The following is a 12,500-nucleotide window of genomic DNA, read 5'->3' as shown; positions in this document are numbered from 1 at the left end:
TATATATACATATGTATATATATGTGTATATATATATATATATGTATATATATATTCATATAGATAGATACATATATACATATATATATTTTTTAGTATTGCTCTGTTTACCTCCTTGAACGTTCTTAGTAATTGCAAAACGTTTAATTCACACCTCGTTCCATTCGTCCCATTATGTATTTTTCTTCTCTTCTCTTCTTTCTTATTATCTGGCTTCTTCTATTTTGCGTCCTTCAGTTTCTTGTTCTTCAAATGGATCGACTCCGTCGCGTGATGTCATGGAAGGTTAAAGTTGTAGTCTTACTTGGCACTGTGGTCCTTTACCTCTTTGTCTACCTTGTCTTCTTGTCCCCTTTGCTCTTCCTATTTTTCTTCCCCCTTCCTTTGTATTCTATCCTTTTCTTTTTTCTCTTGTTTTTTCTTTATCCTCTCCTTTTTCATATGTATCTAATCGGACCCTCATCTTCATTTTCTATTTATTTTTCTTCTGTCTACCTCCTCCACTTGTTTCTACCACATATCTTCTAATTTCTTCTTTACCTCTATGTTCTGGTTCTTGTACGCATCTTCATGTTCCTCCTCTCTTCTTCCCTGCTACACATACATCTGCTCTTCTTATTTCTCCACCATCTACTTCTAATATTCTCCTCATCTTTCTTCTCCTTTTCTTCGTTTCTACTCTTCTAATGTCTTCACTCACTTCCACCTTCCCCTCCATTTTCTTCTCCTTCGTCTTCCACATTTTCCCGTCCTCCTCCTTTCTTATTTTCCATAATTTTTTTATGCTTTCTTTAAGTTATCTTTTTCCTCATTCTTATTTTCTTTCTTATTGTCTTTCTTAGTTCATTTCCACTGATACACTTTTTCAAGGTATGCTACATATCGCGTATTCATTATTGATTGAATGTTTGTCAGGGCACCGCAATATTCTCTTATACCACAGGCTTCCAGCGCTCTCTTATCGATCATGAAATCACGGGGTTTTATGTTTGAAAATGTGCTTATCTTGGTTCAGCTTTATATGTTCTATTTAGGTTTGGTTCTTCTAGAAGTGTAGCTTCTGTCCACTGCTTCTGGAAGTAAACACTCTAGGGTTCATGTTCCAATAGGATATCTTTATTTTCATTTTTGACATCGTCAGTTTGAGGGTTAAATGTCGATCCCCAACGGCTACTGCTAATTGCCACATACCTTGGCTATCAAACAATCTGTGTGGGATTCACCATGATCTTGGATCACGTGTTGGACTTGTGATCGACAGCTGTTTCTCTCCCGTGTGTGTGTGTGTGTGTGTGTGTGTGTGTGTGTGTGTGTGTGTGTGTGTGTGTGTGTGTGTGTGTGTGTGTGTGTGTGTGTGTGTGTGTGTGTGTGTGTGTGTGTGTGTGTGTTCATGTGTGTGTGTGTGTGTGTGTGTGTGTATTCACCTTGGTCTTTGGATCACGTGCTGGACTCGTGATCGACAGTTATTTCCCTCTAGGGAGAGAGCTCAGAGTTCGTATAACCAATCTATGGGTAATGCTGTGACCTTATACACACACACACGCCCAACTCCCCGCCCACGAGAGTTGGAGTAACGACTCCGTGTGTGCGTGGGTGTATGCGTTTGTGTATGTTGTGGGTGGCTGTGAGTGGGTGGATGGTGGTTGAGACATTTCTCTGAAGAAGTTTAGGGCGAAACCGGTCCGGAATAAAATGGAACTAGACCCGTGTCATCTCCCCCCCCCCTCTGCATGTGTTTATGTACATGTATGTATGAAAGTATGTATGTATGTATGCATGTATGTATGTATGTATGTATATATGTATGTATGTATTTATGTATGCATGTATGTATGCATGTATATGTATGTACGTATGTACTTGTGTATATATTATGATCACATTTTCTATATTAGTTGGATATTTCCGATTTCTCTCAGTGTGAATATAAGATTCCCAGCCCTGTTGGATTTGTTGTTTACGGACAACTTTGTAAAACCAGCTATCATTCCTTTGAAGTTTGATGTATGTTTAGTGAGAAAAAAAGGATGGTTTGATTCCAAGGTGTAGAATTGTGTGTGTGTGTGTGTGTGTGTATGTGTGTGTGTGTGTGTGTGTGTGTGTGTGTGTTTGTGTGTGTGTGTGTGCGTGCAAGTGCGTGTGTGTATATATGTGTGTTTTTTGTATGACTTAAAAAGTACACTGCTCCTTTGTAAGATGACACCATATGAATTGTTACTATAGACTATATGTTATTAGATACAGATCGTTTTTAAAGTTGTTCCTCTGCATCGGTTCTCGTGCAAGAGAGTGAGAGAAACCTTGGTTACGTGACGTCATGGAGGCGAAGGATGTGATTGGTTAGACAGTATGACGTAGGGAAACTATGACGTCACTCGCTGGCCGGCCTTGAAAGTGGAGGGAGAGGGGTGATAGTAGTGGGAGATGAGATGGTGATGGTGGTGATGAAGATAACAGATAGGGAGTGGTTGTTATGGTGAGGATGGTGGTTGTGGTGATAGTGGTGGAGGAGATGGTGTTAGAGGAGGTGAATAATGATAATAATAATTCATGATATTACAAATTAATGGAAGCATGCGCTGCAGCCAGTTAAACGAGTTTGTGTATGTAAAGCAAGTTGCAGTCGTCTCTTGGTGTTTGTGTTTGCATGTGTGAGTCAGATCCGTCGCCCCCTTTGACGTCCTCCATGTATTTCCTCATCTGAATAAAATCACCTGGTGACAGTCATCAAAAACAAGCTCAGACCTCAAAGGATTTAATACTGAATAGAAGTTTTTTTTCCTTATGTGATTATTCCAGGAACTAGTTTTTCCTCTAAATATTGCTTATCATGATTGAAACTTGACGATATTTTCTTGTTTTAATGTGTCGAATTTCTCTTCAGTTTTGGACATAGCAAAGACGATATAGAGACTGCGTGTGTGTGTACGTCTCAGAGGAGACCCCCAAATGTGTTTATGGATATAGGAGTAATTTCCGACCTGTGAAAGTGTGGAATATATATATATACTGTATATATACATATAAAAATATATGTGTATATATATATGTGTGTGTATGTAAATACAGGTCACCGAATTATACTCGCTCGTTACGCTTAAGTTAATCTTTTCTAAGTGGATCTAGATGGAAGACGAAGATTAAAGTAATGTTTAGCGGAGTGTACAGGGATTCGGATGCCATGTACGAAAGGATCATCCACAATAAAGGTAAGGATTTAGCCCGTTTTATTTTATTTTCTATTTTGTTTTTTATTCTAGTTTTTAATTTAACCTTATTTTTTTCTTACTTGTTTACTTATTCATTATCATTATCATTATTGTTTATTAATCTTATCATTACAATTATTGTTATCATTATTATTATTATCATTTCATTTTTTTTTTTTTTTTTTTTTTTTTTTTTGAGGATGTGTGGAATGAATTTTTTGTCAGATTCTAGATATCTTTGGTCTTGGGTCAGTTATGCTTTAATATTATTCATTATCTATTCATTTATTGGTTTACATCTGTCTATTTATTCATTTGATATATCTAAAAAAAATATGAGGTACTTTCTAGCTTTCTCACATGATTTTGTTTTTCTTTCTTTTTAGTCTAATGCACTTTAAAATCAACATAATTTTTAAACTTTTCCGTGATTTTTTTCAGACGTATCAATTATTTTATGCACTTTTTTATTACTTTTTTCTTTGTGTGATTTTCTTCATTCATAAACACAAGATGTTCAGCGCCGACTTATATATAGTTCTCCGTTTGTACACTATTTTGGTTGTCTTTTGTTTTTGTTTTCACTCTTCCATTTAAATTTCCATTTTTTTTTTTTTTTTTCATTTCTCTTTGCCTCACTTGGGATAATCTCTGAACTTTGATGAGGCTGTGGGTACCAATGAAGGTCTAAGCCTGAATGACCACCACGTACAGCCTAATCCGGCTTTAGCTCGGATTAATCCGGCTCAGAGAAGGATTAAGCTCTGGACTCGTTGACTCGGGAGATGAAATGGATTCGGTAGAAGGAAACACTTCAACACAGGATGGACGATTTGGGTCCGGATTTTTTTTTTTTTTTTTTTTTTTTTTTTTTTTTTTTTTTTAATACAACAGCGCTGTGACAAGCAAGTGACGATCCTTCTAAGTCCCGTTTAAGGAAGTTGGCATATCACAAGTGAATGAAACCATTTGCGGTTTTATAACATTGATACGTAGAGATCTGAAGTTTCTCAGACTGTGTGTACACGTGCGTGTGTGCGCCTAAATACATGTGTGTACACGAACGTGTATACATACACATGTACACCCGCGTTTGGTGAATAAACATCTGGAAAGCAATTAATGAAATTCTATTTGATTACTACTGCTAGCAGCTAGGGCTACATAACTTTGTTTTTTGACTTAGTATCTGTATTTGCTTCTCGTCGCCGACAATTCACCGGAGGTTCTGTCCCAGAGGACAATATTTCCACCCCGATTCGACTGTTTGTTTTACGGGGGGAGAAATTAATCCCCCTAGATATCCCTCTCGGGGATTACAATCTGTTACTAAAGTTGTTTTACTCCCTCCCGTCTGACAACTGTTTATAGACAATTGTTAGTGTGATTAACGTAGCATATTGTCTGCTTTTTCTTTATTTATATAAATATTTTTACTTCTTTTAAAGTATTTTTTTTTACTTTTTTTATGTAGTTTTGCTTTTGTGCTTCATCTCATTTTCTTTTTATTTAATTTTACTTTATTTCGTTTATATCTTATTTTATTAACTTTTTTATTTTATTTTATTTTATCTTGTTTGATTATTTTCATTATATTTTTTTGTACCTAGACAAGATAGTACCCTTGAAGCATGAGAATGGGGGGGCTGGCGTGTTTGTTTATCAAGGGGTCTTGGGCGATCTGGCACCCCCCTCCCCCAAAAAAAAACGAGAGAGAGAGAGAGAGAGAGAGAGAGAGAGAGAGAGAGAGAGAGAGAGAGAGAGAGAGAAAATATATTAAAGAAACTGCTCGGGAAACAAAACGACGGCGTAAATGCATAGTACCGCCATCTGTGTTGTCGATATTGTGCAACTTTGTTCGTCGTTCGGGGATTAAACCGTCTATGAATCTCGGTCGCGGTAATGAGGCTGAAGGAGGACCGAGCGGAACTTAAATGCCTGAGTGCACATTAAAGCATTTTGACCTCCATGTTCACTTTACTCGTCCGATGAAAACAAACTGAAAATCTGATACTTGAATGTGATACACATAATGTATATATATATATATATATATATATATATATTATATGTATGTATATATGTGTGTTATGTGTGTGTGTGTGTGTGTGTGTGTGGTGTGTGTGTGTGTGTGTGTGTGTGTGTGTGTGTGTGTGTGTGTGTGTGTGTGTGGGCGCGTACGTGCGTGTATGTATATGTATATATAGTAAGATATGTATGTATATTGAACAAATCACTCGTTACAAAAAAGTCTTTCAAATAATCAAACCTGGCCAGTGCCAAGCCTTGATCCGGGGTGGCCTAGATTCTGATGGACCCAAGATCGAGGCTTGGCGACGGCCAGGTTTGATATAAATATGTATATATATGTATATATATATATATATATATATATATATATATATATATATATATATATATATATTATAATATATATATATATATATTCCTTGTAAATAGTTAGGATTCGTAGATGGGTAGTTAGGGTTATTTGTATGTAGTTAGGATTTCTTGTGGTTTGTTAAGGTTCCTTGTTAGTGTTCCTTGTAGGTAGTTAGGGTTTCTTGTGGGTAGGTAGTGTTTACTACAAAGGATTACAAAGGCGGAGCATGCCGACAGGAGACCTTTTGGTCTATAACTAGGTCGGATGCGAAAAAAATATATAATAATGATAAATAAAATAAAATAGAATAGAATAATTAAAAAGCATATTACAAATGATATTGAATAAAATAAATAAATACATAGGTATAGATAAATAGTAAAAAACAGGCAAATAGTAAATAATTATAAATTGGCATAACTAATAATAAATTAAAATCAAGCAAATAATAAACAAATAGATAAATAATTACAAACAAACAAATAATATAGAATAAATGGCAGTCATTACAGCATCTTGCTTGGATATTTATCTAAACGAATCTTAAAGTCTCGAACTGAACTACATTGCACTGCCTCTGCAGGAAGTCCATTCCATTCATTAACTACACGGTTGGCGAAGTTGTTTCTACCCACTTTCATTTTAAATCTATTTCCTGACAGTTTGAGACCATTATTTCTTGTCGGATTCTCATTCAGTGTGAAAATTTTATCATTTTTGATGTCAATTCTCTTTAGAAGTTTAAAGACCTGTATCAACTTACCTCTGAGTCTACGCTTTTTTAGGGAAAGCAGATTCATATGTTTTATTCGATTTTCGTATGATTTGTTTTTTATATTTGGAATCAGTTTTGTGGCTCGCCGTTGTACGTTTTCTAATCTGTCAATGTCTTTAATGAGATTCGATGACATACGGAAACAGCATATTCCATATGTGGACGAACTAACGATTTATATAGCTTGTTAATGAGAAATGGACTTTTGAAGTCAAAGGATCGCGGAATCAGACCTAGAATCTTATTTGCTTTCTCAGAGGCTGAAATACACTGCTTGGATGATTTGAGATCGTTACTGATAATTACCCCGAGATCCTTCTCACTATCCACTTTTGTTAACGAATTTCCAAATAACTTGTAAGCGCATTTACTGATATTTTTACCTATTTGTATAACCTTGCGTTTACTTGTGTTAAATTTCATTAGCCATTTTTAAGACCATTGCTGTAATTTATCTAAATCTTCTTGAATATCTAATTTATCTAATTGTGGGTAGTTAGGTTTCTTTGTATTTAGTTAGGGTTCCTATTGGGTAATTCGGATTCCTTGTGGGTAGTTATGGTTTCTCATAGGTAGTTAGGTTTCATTGTAGGTAGTTAGACTTCGTACGTGGGTAGTTATTGTTTCTTGCAGGTAGTTAGAGCTCCTTGTACTTAGGGTTCTTTGTGGGTACTTATGGTTTATTCGGTAGTTAGGGTTCCTTGTAGATAGGGTTCGTGGATGGGTAGTTAAGGTTCCTTGTAGATAGTTAGGGTTCCTTGTAGGTAGTTAGGGTTCCATGTAGGTAGTTAGGGTTCATACGTGGGTAGTTAGGGTTCATTGTGAGTAGTTAGGGCTCCTTGTAGGTAGTTAGGATTCCTTGTGGGTAGTTATGGTTCCTTGTAGGTAGTTAGGGTTCTTTGTAGAATCCTCTCTCGAAGGTGAACCCAGGTCTGAGGCACACACGCCTCCCGTGTCTGAACTCGGGTAGACAGCGGATGGTCTCTCTTGATAATGGAAAAAGTTATCCGAGTTTTGGATGGTGAGATGCAGTTAGGGAAGCCCGGGTGACTCCGCGTGTTCCCTTGGAGTCAATGGTGCACGGATTGTTGTCTTGGCCGTGGTGGATGCGGTGGCAGTGGTGTTGGGGGTGGCTGCTAGTTGTGCTGCCGGTTCTGCTAATGGCTCAGTTGCTCCATCTGTTCTTCCTCCTCCTCCTCCTCCTCCTCCTCCTCCTCCTCCTCCTCCTCCTCCTCCTCCTCCTCCTCCTCCTCCTCCTCCTCCTCCTCCTCCTCCTCCTCCTCCTCCTCCTCCTCCTCCTCCTCCTCCTCCTCCTCCTCCTCCTTTTCCTTATCCTTATGGTTCTGTTATTGTGTCTGTTTCTTCCGCTTCTACTACTCTTTCTACCACTGCTTCTCTGCCTCTACCTGCTTTTCCACTGCTGCCTCTGTAGTTGTGTCTCTCCCTCTCCCTGCTTATGATGCTGCCTCTACCGCTGTTGTCGTTCCTGCTGGCTTCTACTGCTGCTTATGCTTCTGTTGTCCCTGCTGCTAATTCTCCTGCAACTGCTGCTGTTGCTGTTGCGTTTCTTGCCCCTACTCTCTCCCCCGCTGATTCTCCTGTTGCTTCTGTTATTGGTTCTGGCATTGTTTTTCCTGTTGATTCTACTGCTGCTGCGTCTGTTGCTCCTATTCCCTCTTCCACTGATTCTCCTCCTGATTCTGTCAGTGTCTCTGGCATCATTTTTTCATTGATTCTACTCCTGCTGTTTCTTCTGCTAAGTCTGCTATTGGTTCTGCTCTGCTGCTTCTGTTGTCAGTGTGGATGGTGGCGGTGGTGTCTGTAACCTGATCTAGGTAGGGTGGTTGCTTTCATCGCGTTTTGTCTTGGTTATGAATTGTTGTTGGTTATGGTGTTGGCTCGGTAGCCAGCTGAGGGTGAGATTTGGCTATCTTTACAAGCTTTCTGGTATTGTTATTATTTTGTAATTGTATTTTTTAAAGAGCGGCTAAAATTTAGGTGTTATGTACATAGGTTGTTGTAATGCTGCAAGTGATGATTATACAACTAAGTAGTGCATTATTTTATTATTTTTGTTTTGATAAGATTGTACAGTTTGTAGTGTAAAGGTTTATGTTTGTTATGGTGATGGTCGTAGTTGGCATACGCACATGTAATTTGTAATGAAAGGTGGTCGTCTATATGTGGCTTGTAATTTTGTAATAAATGTAGTTTCTACAGATGGTTGAACGTAGTTTTCATATGCATGTTTTACTTTATCATTGTCGTCGTCGTCGTCGTCACCACCACCACCACCACTATCATCATCATCATCATCATCATCATCATCATCATCATCATCATCATCATCATCATCATCATCATCATCATCATCATCATCATCATCATCATCATCATCATCATCATCATCATCACCATCACCACCACCATCATCATCACCACCACCACCACCACCACCACCACCACTCAACACTTATTGATTTATTTACCTACATAAAAATCTTAATCATGATCACAAACATTATTATATTAAAAGCATAATTACATCATAAATTTCCCTCATATTGTAATTCATTGAAACTTTTTTGTTGTGTAATGAAGAAATATGTTCAAATCAGAAAACTAGTATTTTCTACTTTGTTTCTATCACAAATATAGTGTACAAAATGTAAAAATTTATGTTATTACAGTGGTCTTCTATTACCTGTGTTTAGCAGAGAGAGTGAGAGAGAGAGAGAGAGAGAGAGAGAGAGAGAGAGAGAGAGAGAGAGAGAGAGAGAGAGAGAGAGAGAGAATGATGTCAAAGTTATGCATTTAAGATAAACTCAGTTTTAAGTTAACCACATTTTTTTATATCCCTGTTGATTTTTTATGTGTTACTACAAGTTTATAATATCTGCAATATTATTATTTGTTGGTACTTTTAGGCCCGCATCTGCACCGAGTTTTCAACTTGTAATAATTTCATATTTGAACACATCGTTGCATTTAAAATGTATTGAACACAATTTCACATGTCAGGTGGCACTACGTATATAAAGCTTTTCAAACCATTTCATTCTTTGCAAGTTGCTTTTGGGAATATTGAAGTAAGACCTATTTCTATCAATATTTTTTCTAAACCACATACAATAACGCCCGTGCCTATTTATTTGTGATTTATCGTTATTTGCCTCATAGTTCGGAAATAACTAATGACGTTTCAGATCAAACAAAATCATATATAAATGAAACAGTTAGAATGAATATATAATAACATCTAATTAAGAATCAGTCTAATGAACAAAAAATTTTGCTTGGTAAGACAAAAATATCAAGACGTTATATACATGTTTATGGAAACAATAACGCGGTATGTACTGTATAATTTAAATGTGTGTTACAATGGCCTATTTTTGCATATAGATTGGTTATACATACACACACACACACACACACACACATATATACATATATATATATATATATATATATATATATATATATATATATATATATATATATATATATATATATCAAACACAAAGAACCCACATTCGAAATAGAATGGAACTTTGGAAGAAAGTGCACCTTCTATATTTTGGATAATAGCTATAGCCCTCTTCAGGACTTTCCTGAAGAGTACAATAGCTATTAGCCGAAATATAGAAGTTACACTTTCTTCTAAAGTTTCTTTTTATTCCGACTGTTAGTTCTTCGTGATTATTATCTACAAATGTGCTACAACATTTTGTCTAAATTATATATATATATACACATTACAAAGGCGCAGCATGCCGACAGGAGACCTTTTGGTCCATAACTAGGTTAGATTAAAAAAGATATAATGATAAAGGAAATAAAATAACATAAAATAAGATAGAATAAAATAAATATTATTGTAATATAAATAATGATAAATAGAATAAGAAACAGGGTGATGTAGTTATATTAGGTTTGTGTAAATATAGTATAGAAATGAAACATTCTTTTTCGTTCCTGGATAAAAAAAAAAAAAAAAAAAACGTTATTCTTTTTTTATCCAAGAACGAAAAAGAATGTTTCATTTCTATACTTTATTTACACAAAGCTAATATAACAACATCACTGTTTCTTAGATAATAATTTTAAGTGTTTTAAGGAAATTCTACATTAGAAGAAAACCACATGAGATAACTGCCCTTAACATTAACATTTAAGTTACGCGTAATGCGGATAAACATGTGGAGGAAACAAAGAAAAAGGTCACACACGAGAATCCGGAAAAAGCCCGTTTGACACTCCTAGAATTCACAAAAGGTGAGCCTAAAATAAACCATAAATTTCACACCAGATATGGGACGTATTTCCTCATGTCCATAAAAAAATCACTCGAGTTTTAACCCCTAGGCTGTTACTACATACCTTGTGAGAAAAGTCCCCGCAAAAAGGTGGCGGGTGGATGGGTACAGACGCGACGAGAAGAGAGAAAGGACAACCTGAGGGAGTTTTTTTTTTTTTTTTTTTAGGGAGGTTCGAAACCTCCCTGAAATACTCGCAACTGATCTGACAGGTCAATGGAGCAGAAGGGTGCAACAAAGGAAGTTTTTTTTTCTGCCCCATTTTGAATAACTGCATTATAGCCTAACCACTTACAAACTAACCTTAAAACGCACCAAGAAAATGCGTAGCCAAAATTACCTTAATACTAACACAGAAAAGAGAATCAAAACAACAAGATAATAAACTGTCAACTCGAGTGCGCAATGGGCATGCCCAGCCTGCCAGTGATGGAATCACCGTTACCATACGTCTAAACTTAAATTACAATACAGAAATTGAAGTACGTCACAGCGTACTGACACATGATATCTTTGCTATAAATTGTATTAAATGAATTTGGTTACATTACATCAATGAGGAAAGTAAAATAATAAGAAAAGGAATATAACAAAGTACAAAACTGGCAATTTAAACACATACCCTGCTAAAGCAGAGTCCATATGACCTGAAGCCAGGACAACCAAAATTCCCGCTGTGATCTGACCCATGTTGACCTTCTGGGTGTGACATTGGTATACATCGATGACAGAGATAGGCGGGGAGGGGAGGGGGTAAGCTACAGCTAGTAGACAACAAACGACCAACACGAGAAAGAAAAAATAAATAAATAAAAAACGTGGACATTGTCTGTTGAGCAAAGAAGAGAGAAGGCAGGAGATATAGGTGAATGTAGAGGAACTGTGTATAGACGACAATGTTATGCAAGGAATGGAAGGGCGGGGGATGGTGGGTAGAGGTTGATTATGTGTTAATGATATTTTGACGCAGCCCGTCTTCTCTTTCTGGATGAGGGAACCGAGAGGCCTGTCGCCGATTAAGTGAAACGGCCTTGCAGTGGATGTACTGTGTCTTGCTACATTGCTTCTGACCCAGGGCAGTGGGGGGGGGGGGGTTACAGGGATAATCTGTCAACCATGAGAAGCTATCATGAGAGGGAGGAAAGTATTTTATCTGTTATTTACATTATAGTTTTTATTTATTAATTTACTATTATCTTTTTTTTCGGTCTAGATATGGACCAAAAGGTCTCCTGTCAGCATGCTCCGTCTTTTGTAATCCTTTGTAATCCTTTAGATGGGAATGAAATGGGTGGGAGTAGGTACGAGCCTTTGACATAGCTACCCCCCTTAAAGGGGGGAAAAGCTTTTTGGTATGTAGATAGAATATAGATATGTGTATATGAGGCTTAGAACAACCTATTGCCCGGAACGAGAAACTTGGCAAAAGATCTTGTTCAGAGTTGTTGGCTTCGCTTGCAACTTTGAGAAACTGGCCTGAAAAAGAATATTAGCTGCCTTTTGACTAACTAGCAACTTTCTCGACAGACGCACGTAGAGGGTCCTTTTGAAGAATCATGCACCTCATTCAACTAAGGAGTGTAGGATATGTGCTGTTGTGTGGCTCAATTCACATTACATTCGTATATTATCCATTATGTATTATACGCGCACGTACACACGCACGTACACACACACACACACACACACACACACACACACACACACACACACACACACACACGGTGGCGCGGTTGATAGAGTACTGGATTGCCAGTACGGTGGTGCTGGCAGTACCTAGTTCGAATCCTGCCCAGGGCCGAAATTATTTCGGT

General features: G+C 37.1%; 1 protein-coding gene across 5 annotated transcripts in view; it reads left to right on the top strand.

Annotated features, from left to right (window-relative positions):
* Positions 1–12,500, top strand: part of LOC143027847 (teneurin-m-like) — a 1,035,709-nt gene that overhangs the window by 31,025 nt on the left and 992,184 nt on the right. For 4 of the 5 annotated variants that reach the window (XM_076189526.1, XM_076189527.1, XM_076189524.1 and 1 more), the window contains exon 2: positions 2,885–3,209. The exons of the other annotated variant lie outside the window; for it this stretch is intronic. In XM_076189526.1, the coding sequence (XP_076045641.1) occupies positions 3,149–3,209 (61 nt within the window). In that variant the 5' untranslated portion in view covers positions 2,885–3,148. The remainder of the gene's footprint in view (positions 1–2,884; positions 3,210–12,500) is intronic. 5 annotated transcript variants of the gene reach the window in all.

The sequence above is a fragment of the Oratosquilla oratoria genome, chromosome 8 (genome assembly GCF_046742065.1).
Source record: "Oratosquilla oratoria isolate Oo_2021 chromosome 8, ASM4674206v1, whole genome shotgun sequence".
NCBI lineage: Eukaryota > Metazoa > Arthropoda > Malacostraca > Stomatopoda > Squillidae > Oratosquilla > Oratosquilla oratoria.
Note: the sequence above shows the minus strand (reverse complement) of the source record. Positions and strands in the feature narration are given on the sequence as shown.